Source organism: Bombyx mandarina, chromosome 18 (genome assembly GCF_030267445.1).
Source record: "Bombyx mandarina strain Sakado chromosome 18, ASM3026744v2".
Classification (NCBI taxonomy): domain Eukaryota; kingdom Metazoa; phylum Arthropoda; class Insecta; order Lepidoptera; family Bombycidae; genus Bombyx; species Bombyx mandarina.
Genome location: NC_143224.1, coordinates 8,650,862 through 8,670,003, shown reverse-complemented (window position 1 = coordinate 8,670,003; position 19,142 = coordinate 8,650,862). Strand labels below are relative to the sequence as shown.

General features: G+C 33.7%; 3 protein-coding genes across 4 annotated transcripts in view; 2 read left to right on the top strand and 1 right to left on the bottom strand.

The window, feature by feature from the left end:
* The window catches only part of Sema2a (Semaphorin 2a), a 397,753-nt gene that overhangs the window by 210,188 nt on the left and 168,423 nt on the right, over positions 1 to 19,142 (bottom strand). For both annotated transcript variants that reach the window (XM_028179046.2, XM_028179048.2), the window contains one exon: positions 4,696 to 4,731. The gene's annotated coding sequence lies outside the window, so the exon portion shown is untranslated. The remainder of the gene's footprint in view (positions 1 to 4,695; positions 4,732 to 19,142) is intronic.
* LOC149501011 (uncharacterized) lies at positions 5,388 to 7,285 on the top strand. Its single transcript, XM_089734672.1, has 2 exons — positions 5,388 to 5,631; positions 5,708 to 7,285. The coding sequence occupies exon 2, from the start codon at positions 5,780 to 5,782 to the stop codon at positions 6,914 to 6,916; it is 1,137 nt and encodes a 378-aa protein (XP_089590798.1). The 5' UTR covers positions 5,388 to 5,631; positions 5,708 to 5,779; the 3' UTR covers positions 6,917 to 7,285.
* LOC149501010 (uncharacterized) lies at positions 8,436 to 10,052 on the top strand. Its single transcript, XM_089734958.1, has one exon. It carries the CDS (start codon positions 8,436 to 8,438, stop codon positions 10,050 to 10,052), a length of 1,617 nt encoding a protein of 538 aa, XP_089591084.1.

The following is a 19,142-nucleotide window of genomic DNA, read 5'->3' as shown; positions in this document are numbered from 1 at the left end:
GTACTTTGTGACCTAAAATCTACTTAAGTAGACTAGGAAATTTTAGTAAGCTTTTAGTAATTTTAGTAGATATTACCTCAATTACTATATCACGGTGTCTGGATTCTATAATTGAGGCCGTCAGCGCAAAAGTGGCCTAAGCTTACCATAGTTATTATAGAGCAATGAGGTTTAAGTTTTCATTAATTCGAATCTGAGTAGGCAAAAATACATAAAAAGGCTCAAAAATAATGTTTACAAAGCCATCTGTTATCTGTGGGTGAAACTATGGATAGACAGGTTTTACATCAAAATTTATTATATTTTAAATAAATTGTAATATACATAATTATAAGTACGATTATGAAAAATTATGGGTTAGGCCACTTTTGCACTGACGGTCTCAATTGTGTCAATATTATCATTCGGCATCTAAATCAACTTGTTCTCGACTCGTATGCTTATGTTTCCATATGCGTTGCCATAAGAGATTTTTTTTAGCTTGAGTACCATCTATTTTTGCCACGTACCATCCGGCTATGGAATGAGCTCCCCTCCACGGTGTTTCCCGAGCGCTATGACATGTCCTTCTTCAAACGAGGCTTGTGGAGAGTATAAAGCGGTAGGCAGCGGCTTGGCTCTGCCCCTGGCATTGCTGAAGTCCATGGGCGACGGTAACCACTCACCATCAGGTGGGCCGTATGCTCGTCTGCCTACAAGGGCAATAAAAAAAAAAGAGTGCTTGAAGTGTATAACATTTTATAACCAGTATTAAATTGAACTTTAATACATTGCTCTTTATATAAGTGATGTATGACAGCCCTAGTACCATAACGCATTCAAGGGAAATCGATACCATGAATTACCGAGCCCCATGAATATTTGAACGGTTTTGTGCTGTCTGTACTTTTGTCGCGTCAAGCCATCGGCCTAATTGAAATAGTTTTGTCTATCATTTTATTTTGTTTTAGATTTTATTATTTGAGGTAGTTTGAACCTTCAGGAAAAACTAAATGTTCTTTCGTGATAAAGTAAAAACTAAACCAAATTTTCGTAATAAACATTGGTTATACTATATCGGTGCTATCACTATACGCTGAATTGCAAAATAACCAACAGTTATAATTAGAAAAATAAATTTGCTAATCCCATTATTTTTGTAGAATCCAAACTTTTTCCTGACATCTGAAAGTGGTGAGTGCATGGCTACCGAGGTCACCTAGCTTTTACATCTCTGACCGTGAACGGTAACGCCCGTTTAAAAGATTTACACAAGCTAAACTGCATGATTTTGTTTTAACAATTTTTTTATTGCTTAGTTTGGTGGACGAGCTCACAGCCCACCTGGTGTTAAGTGGTTACTGGAGCCCATAGACATCAACAACGTAAGTGCGCCACCCATCTTGAGATGTAAGTTCTAAGGTCTCAAGTATAGTTATAACGGCTGCCCTACCCTTCAAATCGAAACGCATTACTGCTGTACGGCAGAAATAGGCAGGGTGGTGGTGCCTACGCGCGGACTCACAAGAGGTCCTACCACCAGTGATTTTGTCAGTATTTTGTAACTCATTTTGTACTTTCTAGAAGCTTTAACACTAATAGAACGCGCCTGTGTCTAGAGTCACTGCTTATTTAAAGCAATACGGAATTCTGTGCGAAAACAACAACGATGTGGCGGTATTTAAACAGCAACGCGTTTAAAATATTTTACGGTTTTTTAAACAAAAGGTTTATAAGCGCAGTAGTAAATTACGTAACGATTCGAATGGAAAATGATATACCTCCTTCCGGACCATTAAATAATTTGAATTTAAAACTCGTCCCTTCATTTTGGTATTACCGCAGAATATGCACGATTTTCAGCACAAGCCCTTATAACTACTCAAATCTGAACGATATTATATTCAAAATTATAATTTTTCAAACATGCTTAAAGAATGAAACAAATTTCATGAAAATTAACTTATCAATTGATTAATTCATTCTACAGGGAGAAGAATCTTTTCGTGTAGTCGGTGTGGTGGAGCTCGATGGGGTTTAGTCGGTAGTCGTCCTGCGGGGCAAGTGCTTCGCGCGCCTTTTTCAAGGCGTAGTCTCCTGTGAGAAATTGGGGGAGGTGAATTACCTCGGCCCTTCTCTTCTTCCTCTCAGGAGGCGCCGGAGTCCGACATAACCCGGTCCGTTACCGGGTATCCGTAAATGGATTCCCCAGCGTTAAAAAAAAAAAGGGAGAAGAATCTTATTTTAAAAACTAGCTGAAGCAGTTATTGTTGTTCTTAAAAAAATATCAGTTAAATTATTTTGAGATTAATTTATTATAAAATAGTTAAAATGATTGCTTAGTGTAGTACTTTATTGTTATTGATAAGCTTTTTATTTCTTAAGCATCAAGTTATCTTTCTTAAAATGCAAAAATAATGACCGATTCTACAAGCAAATTTTATTGCTATGTGAGATACGTCCTAACTATCAGCTGTGCTTTGTTACAGTTGATAAACACGTAACTATCTCTATAATCAATATTTAAATTAATGAAAAATACAATAGTATTTTTTATGGAAAGTATATGAGTGATACAATTACATGTCTTTATTCTTTGTTTTCATACTACGTATATACTTAATGTATTATTTTATTTTCATAAAAATACAGTTTATCTTAGTAAAACTATAGCACAAACTGAGTGGCTCTATAAAGAGAAACAACATTTAAAGCTATTGCTTAACCACTTTTGTATGTTTTTTTATATTTCAAAATCTCAAATTGCTTTTATATTTCTAATGTTTCTTCTTCTGATGTTTCAATATTCAAAATTCCATTTGTCATCTTTATTTTTTTTTATTTTTTTTATTTACTTCAGATTTTGCATCCATATTACACTTCATTACACTACATTAACATTTCATTTATACTAGAATTAAATAAAAATAATAACTACAATCTCGGACTAAAAATAATAACATATTAACCTCTTTTAAGATAAATCGTATAGAGGTTACACGTATATAAACGTAAATAGCGCGCTACTTTTACAGTTGCTTTTTACGTATTTGAGACGATGCCGTAATTCTTTTCGACACAAAAATACAATATGAATTCCTTTACCGTCGCGATATTTAACGATGAAAGCTCGATTATTAAACGAAAGCGTTGAAAATTCATATGAAAATCAAGCGTTTAGCATCTGCGATGGGTGTATTCAAACGTAAAAGATTCCTCGCATTATGTCGTTCATTTCTTTTGCTTTTACTGAATTTGAAGAAGTCTCTCTACAACCATCGTATTGGCTCACATCCTCAATCCCTCAACATACGTATTTAATTTGTTCCGTGTTGATTTATTTCGCTTCGATTACTTCATCTCTCTTTGATCCAGACGGTCGCTGCAAACGTTTTCTGCCTTTTTCCTTGGCGTGAATTTTCGATTCGCAAATGTATACATATATACATTCTACAGTAAGCGCGACTCAAATTTAATTTGAAGCAAACTTTTCTTGTAGGACATTTAACGACGAGTAAGACAAATCCAACTTGACTTGTATTTGAAAAATAAAAATATTGAAAACAATTCTGATTCGTTTCTAAAAAACCAAACGAAGAAAAATTACAAGCTAATAGTAGTTACTCAGTATTGAATTCCCAAAGAAACTCGTAAAAAACGGACATTGTAGGTATATTATATTATATATCAACAGCTAAAACCCAAAGTTATAAATAAATTATGAGTAGACACTCAAGCGTGTGTGTGTGTTTTTTTTTATTGCCTAGATGGTTGGACGAGCTCACAGCCGACCTGGTGTTAAGTGGTTACTGGAGCCCATAGACATCTACAACGTAAACGCGCCACCCACCTTGAGATATAAGTTCTAATATCTCAGTATAGTTACAACGGCTGCCCTACCCTTCAAACCAAAACGCATTACTGCTTCACGGCAGAAATAGGCAGGTTGGTGGTACCTACCCGCGCGGACTCACAAGAGGTCCTACCACCAGTAATTTGTCTACTGTCTTCAGTGTCGATCAAGCTATGTTATGGAGTGGTAAAGATCGAGTTGCGGGTTTTTTTAATCAAACACATCGCAATCCATCAGTGGGATGCGGCACTGACTAAAACAAAGCTATAAATTAAGGCAGGAACCGGGAGGCGAACGTTCGCTGCTCGTATTGAAAGATTTACTTTCACTGTTTAATTGCAATAACGGCTAGGCACGTTGGTATCGTATTTTTCTTTTTACACTCCGCCTCTTATTGCCTTCGGGCCGTTAAATAAATTTATGACGCCCGACAAAGTTCAGCCCGCCGCTGCAACCTCTGTGGGCTGAAATCAGGTGGAAATGTGAGACAAAAATATAAAGTCCGGTCTCAGGTGTGTTGTTCAGAGACGCTGCCGCTCTGAGTCCGCCAACTACCGGGATTAGCTCTTGACTCGCGATTAAATGGCTAGACCGCTCATAAAAGTTCGTTAATACCCTTAGTTTGGGCAGCTTCCTGTTGACTAAAATTTCCTGCACAGATTACTTCCGGCGACCGCTAGTTTTCCTTGAACGGTAGTACCCTCAGTTATCTGCTTCCATATTTATTATATTATTAAAACAACTCTTCGAACGAATAACATTTTTTTTTTAAATCTAACTAATTCTCTTTTGAAAATTCAGAGTATCGAGAAATTCAATTACATTTTACGTACAATAAACAAAACTGAATTTCGGAAACTCACATTAGCGCCCGGCTCCTTTAAAACCTCCGATGTAATCTGGAACAAGGAACAAACACGCCTAAATAACAATAAAATTGTAATAAAAACTTTGAACACGCAACCGAAATTGTGGAAAATTGACCAAATTATTATTTACGGTTGGAAATTAAAACGAGGCATTACGGAAAATTGCATTTTCCCCTCTTTCGAACTATAGATTATTTCGGAAGACATAGGAGATTGTTCCTTAGATTAATACCAAAAAAACAATGAAATTCGTAAATATAGGTAGACAATAAAAAATAGATCCTTATGTTCTGCCACTATTCGACAAAACTAACCTCATGATCATATATTATCCGATTTTGGTCTGAAATAACAGATTAACCACAAAACCACACCATTGTTTGAAAGTCCACATAAAGGATTTATACTGTATTCATATTTTGAAACCCAAAAATTTATTCTCCTTTCATGACCACATCAAAAGATCAAACGTTTTCGAAACTGCTATCAAAATGATTTTGTTGTGTAATACAGGTTATTGTAATGTAAGTTTTTTTCCCTTTTTCATTTTAACCAATACAAATGCTTAAAATTAGTGCTGCCCGCCTCTGAATATGAGGTTTAAATTTTAGGTCTTTTAACGGAACATACTAGTAGTACCCCGTCGGGGTTCACAATACGTCTTACTACCGATCAATATTAAATCTAATATATATATGTAAATGAAGCTCTCTTGGCCCTTCATTAATTACATTTAAATTTCCCGCGCATTAGCTTCCACCACTATCATAATAATATTATCTGTGGTGGAAGCTATGTTCATTCCATAATTGGATTTGCTCTCTGGCTTCGGACATTCAAAAATATAACGTGCTTTCTTAATAGATTAAAAAAACTTGCAGATTTAAAAAAGGGTGAAGCAATATCTTTCAATGTTGTTTCTCTTTGCAGGTTCGAAAATAATTATAATAATTGTAAGTGTAGAAATAAGTTAATAAAATAATAATAATAAAAAAACTCTTTGCAGAGCAACAACTTGGTTCTTTGTTTCATTACAAAACACATTACAAAACAACATTGATTAAAGCTTTTAGAAACAATGGATAAGTTGAAGTTTGAATTTATTGTGAAACCAGGTGAAGATCCAAAACCAAATGTAATTTGTATAACCTCAATAACAGATACCGAAAAAAATGTGTTCTTAATGCCGGAAAAATTACAACCGGTGAAACTACACGATGCGGTAATAAAAACCCAAACTTTTCAAAAAGTAAAAGCTACGTTGCAAAGAAGACACGAAAAAAGGCAAGTATGGATTTCAGCAACAGCAGAATTACGTGACACTTACATGGACCAAGACGGAAATATGCAGTTCCAAGGATATTTACTGGAGGAGATTACATCAAAAACACAACAACAGATTTTTACTAATGAAACTTCGACGGAAACTCTTACAAGAATCCTGGAAAACTTTGCTGAATTGAAGAAGGAATCTAAACAGTTTAATTTAAAACAAATATCTGAAATGTTTGTAATAGAAAAATTCACAAAAAAAACCTCAAGTGTAACACAGTGGATGATCATCTTTGAAGCTGAATGTACTCGTATAGGTATAGATGTAGATATTCAAAAGATTCAAGTGCTTAGGCTATTTCTGGATGATTCTTGTCAAGATTGGTATAATTCTATGCTTATAAAATATACAATTAATTCAGAATGGGGTATTTGGAAAAAAAGCTTTTGTGAAACATATGTGAACAAAGGCTGGACACCAATAAGGTATGCTATTTTGTTCAAATATAGGCAGGGCTCATTATTGGAATATGCTCTCAAGAAAGAGAGGCTTTTATTAGAGGTTAACAAATTAATAGATAGACCTACCTTGATTGATTTAATTGTAACAGGGCTGCCTAATTTTATAGCAGATGAAATTGATAGAAATAAATTAAGAGAGACTGAAGATTTATTTAGTATTATTCGGGGCTTGGAACACTTAATGAATAAAAGGACTGTGGAGAAAAAAGGAATAGATTCGGATTATAAAATAAAAGAAAAAAATTTCAGAGCCCGACCATGCAAAATCTGTGAAAAAGAAAAGAAGGGAATTAGGTATCATTCAGAATCTGTATGTTGGTTCAAAAATAGAGATAATGATTGCTCTAAAAAAGAGTCAATTAGGAATGTTAATAATTCTGAATTAGAAATAAGTTTAAATGAAATAGATCCAAAAAACTAATTATTCCACCATTAATCAAAGTTAAGCTTATAATAAATGATTCCTTAGAAATATTAGGTGTTTATGATTCAGGATCAAATGTAAGTTTAATTAATTCAAGACTATTATCCTTAAAAAAAAAAACAATAATATCAATAATCAAGCAAATTTAAAAACGATTAATGGTGTAAAAAAGTCAACAGGACTAGTAACATTAAAGATAAAGATTTTTGAAATAGAAAAAAATATGAATGTGTTTGTAATTGATGATCAAAACTTTGATTATGATTTTCTGATTGGATTGGATTGTATAAAATCTTTTCAACTTATTCAAAATGAAAACTTGAAAATCACACAAAATCTAAACAAAAGAGAAAAAAAACAAAATAATGAAAATATTCCTGGCTTCACAGGTAACAAAATTGAAAACAAACAATATTTAATTGATGAAGGTAATGATAGAGACTTAACAGTGAAAAATAATTTTAATATGACTGATAAGTGTAAAATAAACTTCAATGAGCACATAGAGGTTACAAACTTCAAAATTTCAGTAAATCACTTAGACGCTCAGCAACAATCAAAAATAGATGAATTAATAAGCAAATATAAATCACTATTTGCGAAAGATAGGTATGATGTAGGTTCAGTGAAAGGCTATGAAGCACATATAGATTTACTAGTAGATACATATTGTAGCAAAAGACCATATAGGTGTAATTTTGAAGATAAAAAAGAAATAGAACAACAAGTTTCAAAATTATTACAAAGAAATTTAATTGAAGAATCATATAGTTCTTTTGCAGCCCCTGTAACATTAGCCTATAAAAAAGAGGAAGGTAGAAAATCTAGACTATGCATAGATTTTCGTGATTTAAATAAAATAGTGGTTCCTCAGTCGCAACCATTTCCACTGATGGAAGATTTAATGTTAAAAACAAGAAATTGTAAATTTTTCTCCACACTAGACATAAATTCCGCATTCTGGTCTATACCTTTGAAAGTAGAAGATAGGAAGAAAACAGCATTTGTTACTCAAGAAAATCATTTCCAATGGACTTGTTTGCCATTTGGCTTAAAAACCTCACCGGCAATTTTTCAAAGAATACTTACGAGCATTATTAGGAAACACAAATTGTCAAATTTTACAGTAAATTTCATTGATGACATTTTAGTATTTTCCCAGACATTCACTGAACACATACAACATTTATCTCTATTATTGGAAGCAATATCAAAAGGAGGCTTTAGATTAAAATTCTCTAAATGCGTTTTTGCACAGGACTCCGTGAAATACTTAGGCCATATAATTAAAAATAATACAGTTACTCCACTAAAAGATAATGTTATAGCTATAAAAAAATTCCCTGTTCCAAAAACAAAGAAGAATATTCGACAATTTTTAGGTAAAATAAATTTCTATGGGAAATATATACCAAATATATCAATCATATTGGATCCTTTACACAATTTGTTAAGAAAAGATCAAAAATTCATTTGGACAGAAAAATGTCAAGAATCTTTTGATAAAATAAAAAGAATGCTTTGCTTAAAACCTATTTTGGAAATATTTGATCCCGATTTACCTATACATATTTATACAGATGCCAGTATTCAGGGTGTAGGGGCTATTTTGAAACAACCCCAAGTGAATGGAGTAGAAAAGCCATGTGCATATTTTTCAAGGAAATTAAATGATAGTCAAAAACGAAAAAAAGCCATTTATCTGGAATGCTTAGCCATAAAAGAAGCAATAAAGTATTGGCAGCATTGGCTCATAGGGAAAAAATTTAAAGTATTTTCAGACCATAAGCCTCTAGAAAAACTAAATATTAAGGCGAGAACAGATGAAGAACTAGGGGACCTAACATATTACTTATCACAATTTAATTTTGAAGTGATATATTCACCGGGAAAGTATAACTCAGAAGCAGACAGTTTAAGTAGAAACCCTGTATTGGAATCACATGTCAATCAGGAAGAAGTTTTAAAAATTGTAAATTTTATTAAATTAAAAGACATACAAAACGATCAAGAAAAAAACGAAGAAATAAAACTATATAAAAATAAACTAATATTAAAAGACAACATTTACTTTAAAATAATAAGAAACAAAGAAAAAATTATACTCACTGAGGAATTTAGTAAAAAACTAATAAAAAATATTCATTATACATACTGCCATATAGGAATAAGACAAACTGAAAATATAATCAAACCATTCTATGCAGCAACGAATTTAACACGTAATATTAAAAAAATCTGTGATACCTGTGAAATATGCATTAAAAATAAATCTAGAACTAAATTTAAATATGGATTGATGTCTCATTTAGGTCCAGCAACTTACCCTTTTGAAATTGTCTCTGTAGATACCATTGGTGGATTTGGTGGCTCTCGCTCTACAAAAACATATCTACATCTTCTGGTAGACCACTTCACCAGGTATGCCTACATATTGACGTCAAAAACTCAAAATGCAGATGATTTTATAAAGCTTATAAAGAAAGTTGTTCCTGAAAATAAAATTGGAATGATCCTATCCGATCAATACCCAGGAATAAATTCGAAAGAATTCAAAACTTTTTTGGAAAAAGAGAACATACCTATTATATTCACTGCTGTAAATGCACCTTTTTCAAATGGAATTAATGAACGCTTAAATCAAACATTAGTTAACAAAATAAGATGTAGAATTAATGAAAAAAATGGTAAAATAGCATGGACAACTATCGCTCATGAATGTACTCAAAAATATAATGAAACTGAACACACTGTGACAGGATTTTCACCAACATATTTAATGGAAGGAAAAGCTATTAATATCTTGCCAGATGAATTGAAAGAACATAAAACACAAAATGATTTATTACAAGATAGAAAAATTGCTGTCGAAAGAACTATAAAATCACACAATTATAATAAACAACAATTCGACAAAAAAAAACTATATATCCAATTAAAAGTAGGAGATTCTGTATATGTGGAAAATGGTAACCGACTAAATAGAAAAAAATTAGAAGAATTAAAAATTGGACCTTATAAAATTTTAGAGAAAATATCAAACTCAATCTATAAGATAAACACAGGCTACAAAAAATTAGAATCAAACTTATTTCATATTACCAAACTTATACCAGTACCTGTAGAATTTTGAAAAGCTAGAGGGGGAGATGTAAATGAAGCTCTCTTGGCCCTTCATTAATTACATTTAAATTTCCCGCGCATTAGCTTCCACCACTATCATAATAATATTATCTGTGGTGGAAGCTATGTTCATTCCATAATTGGATTTGCTCTCTGGCTTCGGACATTCAAAAATATAACGTGCTTTCTTAATAGATTAAAAAAACTTGCAGATTTAAAAAAGGGTGAAGCAATATCTTTCAATGTTGTTTCTCTTTGCAGGTTCGAAAATAATTATAATAATTGTAAGTGTAGAAATAAGTTAATAAAATAATAATAATAAAAAAACTCTTTGCAGAGCAACAACTTGGTTCTTTGTTTCATTACAAAACACATTACATATATAACTATTAGTTATTTTTACTGGTGGTAGGACGTCTTGTGAGTTCGCGCGGATAGATACCACCACCCTGCCTATTTCTGCCGTAAAGCAGTAATGCGTTTCGGTTTGAAGGGTTGGGCAGCCGTTGTAACTGTAACTGTAACTTGAGACCTTAGAACTTATATCTCAAGGTGGGTGGTGCATTTACGTTGTAGATGTCTATGGGCTCCAGTAACCACTTAACACCAAGTAGGCTGTGAGCTCGTCCAGCCATCTAAGCATTAAAAAAAAAGTTATATTTATTTATTTATAGCTTTCTATACTTGACAGTATAAATGCGGACTTAATGCCATAGGCATTCTCTGACAGTCTACCTACCTATATTAATGTAAGCTTGACAATAAATTCCGCAAATCATTTTTTATTCTACCGGGATAATCTAATTGCATACAAATCCACTAAACCTAAACTAATATGCTTCAATTTGCATTTCTATAAGTTCCCGATTCCAATTCGCTGCGGTCTGGACCGTGTCAAAATTACCTCAATCGTCGTTATACGGGTTGAAATTAACATTTTGTAAATTTTGTTACGGCATTTATTCACGGAACCCTCATGTAGGAAAGTTGAGTAGAACGGATGTCCGCAACTTTGCAAATGTTGAAATAATGGACGTAGGTCCCTCGCACGGTACGCTGATGGGAACGAAAAGTTTTTTATTTATATAGCAGGTACGCTCTTAACTGCGGCCTGGCAATGTCTCATTGAAAACAGTTTTCCTCATTAGAACTATGTTGTATGTAATTATCTTTGTTTTTCTGTATTTACAATACTAACTTAAACATATTGGTCAATTATATCCTGAATGTAAACCGATTTCAGTTAGGGACTGCAATCAAATCATTTCTATTATTATTTCAACAATAAACACCTGCTATTGTTTATATTGTAAATGTATGTGTGAGAGTGTATATGTGTAAGAGTAACGCCATTTATCGCCGAATAGTCTAACGAATATCGAAGGATCTAGTAGCCCCTAGAACGCTCGAGAAGTACAACGCCATCTATTGATAGAAAGCGGAAACGACTACTAGAGATGTGTGGAATATTCTCGATAGTTCTAGGGATGAGGTATCGGCCATAAAAGCGTTGTAGAGATGGCACGCAGTCAGTCAGTAATCGGAACTACTCGAAGCGAAACAGCGAACGGACCACCTGAAGCGAAGCGGAAGAAGCAAATTGAGAGTTGTAAAGTGTTTTTTGAGTGTTCTAAGTGTTGAATACAGTTTCAAGTTGTACTTTGGTGAAATATTATTTATCACGAGCCCCAGCGCGTAACAATATTATACTAGGCTATTTATTAGTACTTACTGTAAGAGTAGTATACATATTTAGTATAAATCGAACACTATTATAGGGTTCGGGATCCAACAGTTGACCAAAAGTCGATCAAAAATAAGAAGTTAGATTTAGTCGTACTGTATTTGTAATCTACGAACGATTCGCAAACCCCCACATATCTGTAAAGAGATTGTACGAAATATGAAAGAACGCCGAGAATGCTGAACACTCGTTAACTGAGTTGTCCCATGTCGCATCGTGGACGTGGCCAAACAAAATGTAATTTTCCCCCCGAAGGCCCTCTTACGTGACCCGAGAAAGATATAACGCCTTTATTAAATTATTTCAGCTTTTATAAGTAACTGTTGCTGACGTTTCTGGTAAAAATAACGATTCAAAGGCTAAAAAGACTATGTCGTGGAAGCTAACAATTTAGCTAATGTGTAACGGGAGTCTGCCGTGTGTGGGCGCCGCTGTCCGAGATTTAAAAGCTCTCACCTTGAGTTTAGAGTGTCCATTAATTTGGGGGTAAAACGCTGCGAATTTAATAAAGTAAATTTTTGTTGGTTGGTATTTGCGGCATAATATATGTTGTTGTTATAAAAATTAGAAAGCGCATTTTTTTTCAGGTTTCAATATTAGTATGAGCTGAATCTGATCGTGACTCATAAATGTGAGCTGAATAAAGCTAAAATTCAACAAAACTTGATACCCGTTTGATGAGCGTAAAATAAATGAAAAATAATTTGGGCAATATTTTTCTATACGAGCATCATTTATTTTATTTTACGTAAATATTTGTTTATCTCTCAAGGCGGTGGTAACTTCAAATTATTTTCTAAAAAAAAAAAAACTTCCTTTGGTAGTCTTGATTCACTGCGTGCATATCAGATTATTCTCTAACAATTTGTATCACGCAAATTAATTTCTACACCAGCATCATTTATTTTACCTAAATATTTGTTTATCTCTAACGGCGGCAGTTACTTTGAATAATTTTCTAAAAAAAAATTCTGATGGTAGTCTTGATTCACTACATGTATACTACTACTACTACTACTACTACTACTACTCTCTAAGAACTTGTATCACGCAAAGTAATCATAACTAAACAATTTCATAACTTGATAACTTGGCGGAAGCACACGAAACGACTTATCACAGTTCTGTTGTTATGAAATAAATGTCGTCCGATTTTATTTATGTCCGGAAGAGGGCGCGATACTAGATTGCGCATCCGATTGTGACGCCCCAATGAAGCGGATACTTTACACAAAGCTCCGCTAAAGTATCATTTAGCAACGATTTGATTTGATCATTTGCTGATTGTATTGAAATCGCTCAGGGTCTTTGTTTTCGGTCAATTATTTAAAGATTTCTTCGTGAACATAAATTTCAATGTTCAACTCATAAAATACGTTTTTTGTGTATTGTAAATATTTGTAAATATATAAATATATTTTACGTGCTAATTCGAACTGACCTTCATTTATAATATTACCATTTAGTCTTTTTTGTTTTAAATAAATTTAATCAAAACATTGATTCTAATTAATAGAATAAACAAATGGTACATTTTCATGTTTAAATTTTCCTTGTATTTCTAATTTTTTCAGCACACAACCTAACACTGACTCAAGCTGACGATAGCTCGTAAAATTACCTTACTGTTAGTTTGTTTTAAATGCACCTTTTTAAAGTAATCTTATACTAAATTCATTAAAATGCCATGCCAAATTCACTTACTAAAATTTCCTAGACATCAGAATTCTATTGTTGAAGATTACAAAATCAAAACTGTCTTTAGCATTTAATCTGAAAAAGTTTTAAGCTTATACAACTTAGAAGATCTTAGAAATTTCTTAAGCCATCGAGCACTTTTCAAGTCTTACAAAAGATAGATAACTTAAGTAAGCAAGATAACGCCAAGCTTAACATTAACAACTCTGTAACTTTATTAATAGCTAAGTGCTTTATTAATAGGAATTACCTCCTTGTTAATGAATTCTTTAATATAAGGAATGAATGAGTACGCAGAAAATATCCGAAACGGTGTAATTTACTATATTGATATAGATTCAGATAAAACTGAAAAATCTACACGATACAGGAATGTAAAGATGCGAATACCTGCAAATTAAATGAATGATTTAATTATGTTATTGATTTTCCTTATTACATTAAATTATTACAAGTTTAAACCAAGTTTAAATAAATAAACATTTAGTTAATTAGCTGCAAACAGTTCAATTATCCATCCCAAATGAAAGCATACAAATATTTAAAGATTACTATGATAAGGATATACACCATTGTCATCGTCACGGATTATCCAGGAATTAATTAAACTCGTTTCTTTTAATCCGTAACGTAATTTTCATCAACGTAATTTGCCAACAATCCAGCCAGGGAAATCTCTAAAAGGCTCAGAATCTCTTTAAAGGTCTCGTGCTTGGCCCGTCCTGTTCCTCAATGCCGTTTCTACAATCAGAGCTTATGCATAAATTTAAATTTTCAATTAAGGATACTTTGAAGAAAATTTTATTAGACATAAAGTGAAACCTTTGGTCTCTCGAGACGAAATGCGTATTTAAGCACAGCGTTTGCGATGAGACGATTTCATGTCATAATTTTTGTACGTAATTAACGATTTAATGTGTAAAGAAAGTATGCGTTGACATATTTTTTAAATATTCTCGACATTTTAAATTCTAATTTGAAATTAAGATCTGTTAATTTCCCATAAATCCAGACATGAGCATAACTATATTAAGTTAGACTTGAAAAGCTACTGCAAATGTTTTTGAGACCTGATATATTTGTCCTTTAATCTCTTAAATAAATAAAGTTATATTGTGATGTCGACTCTAAGGCATTTTCTGTTCATGGCGACGGCTGCACCCCAAAACATCTCAAACGAGTTGGCGAGATATCTTAAATGAGTTTCGTTATCTCCAGCCAAAGAAAATGGGATTAATAGGTGACAGTGATCACTGCAGACACTAAACGCTAATTTTGTTATATGTCCTTTAATAACAAAACCCTAGTTTCCTCAATTATTAATAATTGTTCTTATTAATACAGACTAGGCTACAAGAGTTCACTACAATTGCAAACCATTTTCTTTGTCTTTTTTTTATTGCCTAGATTTGTGGACGAGCTCACAGCCCACCTGGTGTTAAGTGGTTACTGGAACCCATACACATCCACAACGTAAATGCGCCACACACCTTGAGATATAAGTTCTAAGGTCTCACTATAGTTACAACGCCTGCCCCACCCTTCAAACCGAAACGCATTACTGCTTCACGGCAGAAATAAGCGGGGCGATGGTATCTACCCGTGCGGACTCACAAGAGGTCCTATCACCAGTAAAATACCACCAGTCTCATATCTATTACTAACAATCAATGTTGTAAGAATGTTTGACCCTCATAATTATCACGGCACATCCATGAGGTAAGCTGTCCAATCCAGAATTTTTAAAACTCCGCAGACTACGAACGATATCAACCCAAAATCCCATCGTGAAATAGTCGTAAAAAGTCGTGACAGCTAGCTTCTACACAGAAAAGACTGGTAGAATTGTTTTTACAGAAACGCAGGGACATCATGGCGCCCACAATGGTCATGCAAAATTCAGCGGTGACTACAGACGGTCAGTTAGAAAGAGGGAAACTTCCTTGTGTGCTGAGGCTTTATGCAAAATGACCTAAGTCCATAAAGCGGCTATAAAGGGCCCGCCCACAAAGAATGCAAAGTGAGCTACGCCGTAAACTCTGCTAACCTCTCCGCGGCGTCCTTACGATAGATTTATATTCATGACACTATCTCTAACGCGTAAAATTTCGGGCAATGGCGATCCAGAAGCAGGCATATGTAATTTTGTTTGAATAAGTAAAGAAGGGTAAGGACAAAGGCTATTTGATCTCTCCTGTCTCCGCACGAGTAAGAATAAATAAAATGGCCCGTGGACTGGTTTATGTGATATTTTATAAATGGATTTAGGAGGATAGTGCGTTATGGGATTATCGATTCCCCGTAGACAGAGTCTGAAGTATGTAGGCACATTACCTCTGTCTCTAGAGATGATCTAATATACCCTGTATCCGTTCAGCTTTTGTGCCCCCATTCGACTTATTTAAAAGGACTTTTAAGTGTTTTAATACATTTTTGGAACTCAGGAGTACATGAAAAGTGTTTTTATCCTAACGATAATATTAATAAGCTACATCCATTTCATATTATAGCCCGTTAATATTACATTTCTCAGAAACGTTGCCAAAAGATTTAAAAATAGCGTACTAATTATCAGAGAGGAATAAAATTGGTTCTCCGTTCGTGTAATAAATGTTAAAGCAATTCCACTTACTTTACGAGAAGTTAACGGTGCCGGGTTTTACTGCGGAAAGCGCATTCGATCTTCAACTGAACCAACAAGCAGTTAATCATTCAACGTCAACGGGTACATAGCGTTTTATAGCTGTACGGTCTGTGAAAAAATAACGAAAACAATACGATACCGTAAACGCTTAGACAGGATTTAATTCGTACAATGTACCCATAAATATTTATATTCGAATGCGGCTGGAAATATGCTTAAGAATTCACAATGGCTACGGCTTGTGACAGCTACTCCGAAACACACGGGGATACGAGGAAATAAATAAAAAATGCACACGCAAAGCACTTGAAATAAAACCATGCGTTAACAACTGGAAGCCGCTCTTTATCTTTGTTGTTACATGTTCGTTTCTTTATCGTGTCATTTTTGGGACCTGCTTTTATTTTGATAGTGCACTTGTTTATTTCGAAAAACATAACATTGTTGGTTACTTTGGCTTGATTAGAACAAAACAATGTGTTTTGTGGCAGAAATAGACCAGATAGTAACTGCTTTCGCTTGAGGATGCTTTACCGAATCCCCATAAATTTATGACTGACTCGGTGGCGAAGAAGTAGCGCCCCTGACTGTTGCGCCGAGGGTCGTGGGTTCGATTCCCACATCGGGCAAAGGCTCGTGGGATGATTAGGTTTGTTTGCTCTTTGACTGGGTGTTTATTATCTATTTATATATTCGAACGTATATAAATATATATGTAAGTCTCCGGTAACAATAACACAGGGAATCCTATTTTGAGGCCGGATGACCGTGCATTATTTGTTCCTAGTTGTTATTATTATTATTGTTACGCGCTGGGGTTCAGGATAAATAAAACTTCCACCGGAGTACAAATTAAAACTCTATTCAACACTCTATTCAACTCTCTATTCTTAGAATACTTACAGAACACTTTACAATTCGTAACTCACGTCTTCCGCATTGCTTCAGGTGATCCGTTCGCTGTTTCGCTTCGAATAGATTCGATTACTAACTACTTTCGTGTCAACTCTGCAACGCTTTTATAGTTGATGCGACATCTCTAAAATTATCGTGAATATTCCTGACAGGTCGAGTAGTCTCGATATATGTTTCCGCTATATAATAATAGATGGCGTTGCACTTCTCAAGCGTTCTCGATTTTACTAGTTCTTTTGATATTCGTTTCTGCCATTCGACGATAGATGGCGTTACCTTACTCTCGCAAGTAATTACTATTATTATTCATCTTTTTTATTTTATTTCTCTAGCAGTCGAGCGTATTTGTAACCCAATACGAGGTAGTACTACCATCATGTATTTTTCTGCCGTGAAGTAGTAATTCTTGCCAGTTTGAAGCATGGAACTGCCATTGTATAATGCAGTTGGCATTTCGACCTCACGTCGAAAGGTGGGTAACGGTACTCATTTCATGATATCTAGGTACTCCGGTAATCACTTACCACAGGGGGCATGAGTTCATATAAAGATTATAAATGTAAGGAACGTAGAGACATTGTGAGCCTCTCTGTGGAACGGATTATTGAAATGGCCTGTGTAGAGCTTGAGCGATTCATTGTTGTAAGTGTGTACAGACCTCCTGATGCGTTATATGATTCTTTTGAAAATATTTTGGAAAATGTATTGCTAAAGCTTTCTGTCTCTAATAAACAAATTTTTGTATGTGGTGATTATAATATCAATCTTTTAGAAAACACAAATACCACTATTAGATTCAGAACATTGTTAAAGTCATATAACCTCCCAAACTTATTTCTAGAGCCTACTAGGACAACGACCACATCGGCAACATGTTTAGATAACATATTTACAAATGTAACACCGATTAACAAAAAAATTATTAATCAATTAACATCAGATCATAGTGGACAATTTGTGTCTTTTGAATCTATTATGAATTCTAAAGATAAAAATACTCTTGTGATTGTTCCTATTAATAAAAAACGAATTGAGAAGTTTAGAAATAATATTAAGCAAGAACATTCAGAAATTATTTATAACAAAAACCCAAATTTATCATACCAGAATATGTTTGAGAGAATTAATATGGTCTTTACTGATGTATTTATTCCTAAAACTGTAACATTAAAAAACAAAACGGTGTTCAGCGAGTGGGCCACCACCGGAGTGTACAAAAGTAGAAAAAAATTGTATGATCTTTACTCTGAAAAAGCTTATAATAATGATGAAACATTTCATCAATATGTCAGGAACTATTCCAAACTATTTAGAAAAGTTTGTTTAGCGGCAAAATCTTTACATTTAAGTGATTTAATCAAAAATGCCCCTGACAAGATAAAGATGACTTGGAACATCATTGGTAGAGAAAGTGGAAAAGTCAGAAATAGCCATCAAGAATTCTCGTTAAAAATAGACGATAAATTGGTAACTAGTCATGAAGATGTGGCTAATGCTTTTGAAAAGTTTTTCTCTGACATTCTAGTTTCAACTACCACATCTCTAAATTCATCCCCCACAGCAGCTGAAATATTATTGCATAACCATGTCAAGAAATGCAATGAAATTTTTAAATTTAAGAAAATTAATTCAAACAATATAATAAAAAGTTTTAATAGCCTTAATGTAAAAAATACAGCTGACTTGTGGGGAATATCAGTAAAGGTTTTGAAGTCTGTAATAGACATTATTGCTTCTCATCTTGTTAGTATTTTTAATGATTGTATTAAGTGTGGTGTATTTCCTGACTTAATGAAACATAGTAAAGTGATTCCTCTTTTTAAATCTGGTAGTACTGATGACCCCTCTAACTATAGACCTATTTCAGTACTCCCTACGTTGAGTAAAATCTTTGAAAAAATTATTTTGACACAACTTTTAGAACATTTTAATTCAAATAACCTGCTTCATAATAAACAATTCGGGTTTACAAGGGGTCGCTCTACAACTGATGCAGGTGCTTATCTAATCAAAAATATATTTCAATCTTGGGAGGAATCGCATGATTGTCTTGGAATTTTCTGTGACTTATCCAAAGCATTTGACTGTGTTGAACATGA

Excerpts from the sequence above, each read along its gene's own strand:
- LOC149501011 (XM_089734672.1), top strand. The coding sequence starts at position 5,780 with ATGGATAAGTTGAAGTTTGAATTTATTGTGAAACCAGGTGAAGATCCA.
- LOC149501010 (XM_089734958.1), top strand. The coding sequence starts at position 8,436 with ATGCTTTGCTTAAAACCTATTTTGGAAATATTTGATCCCGATTTACCT.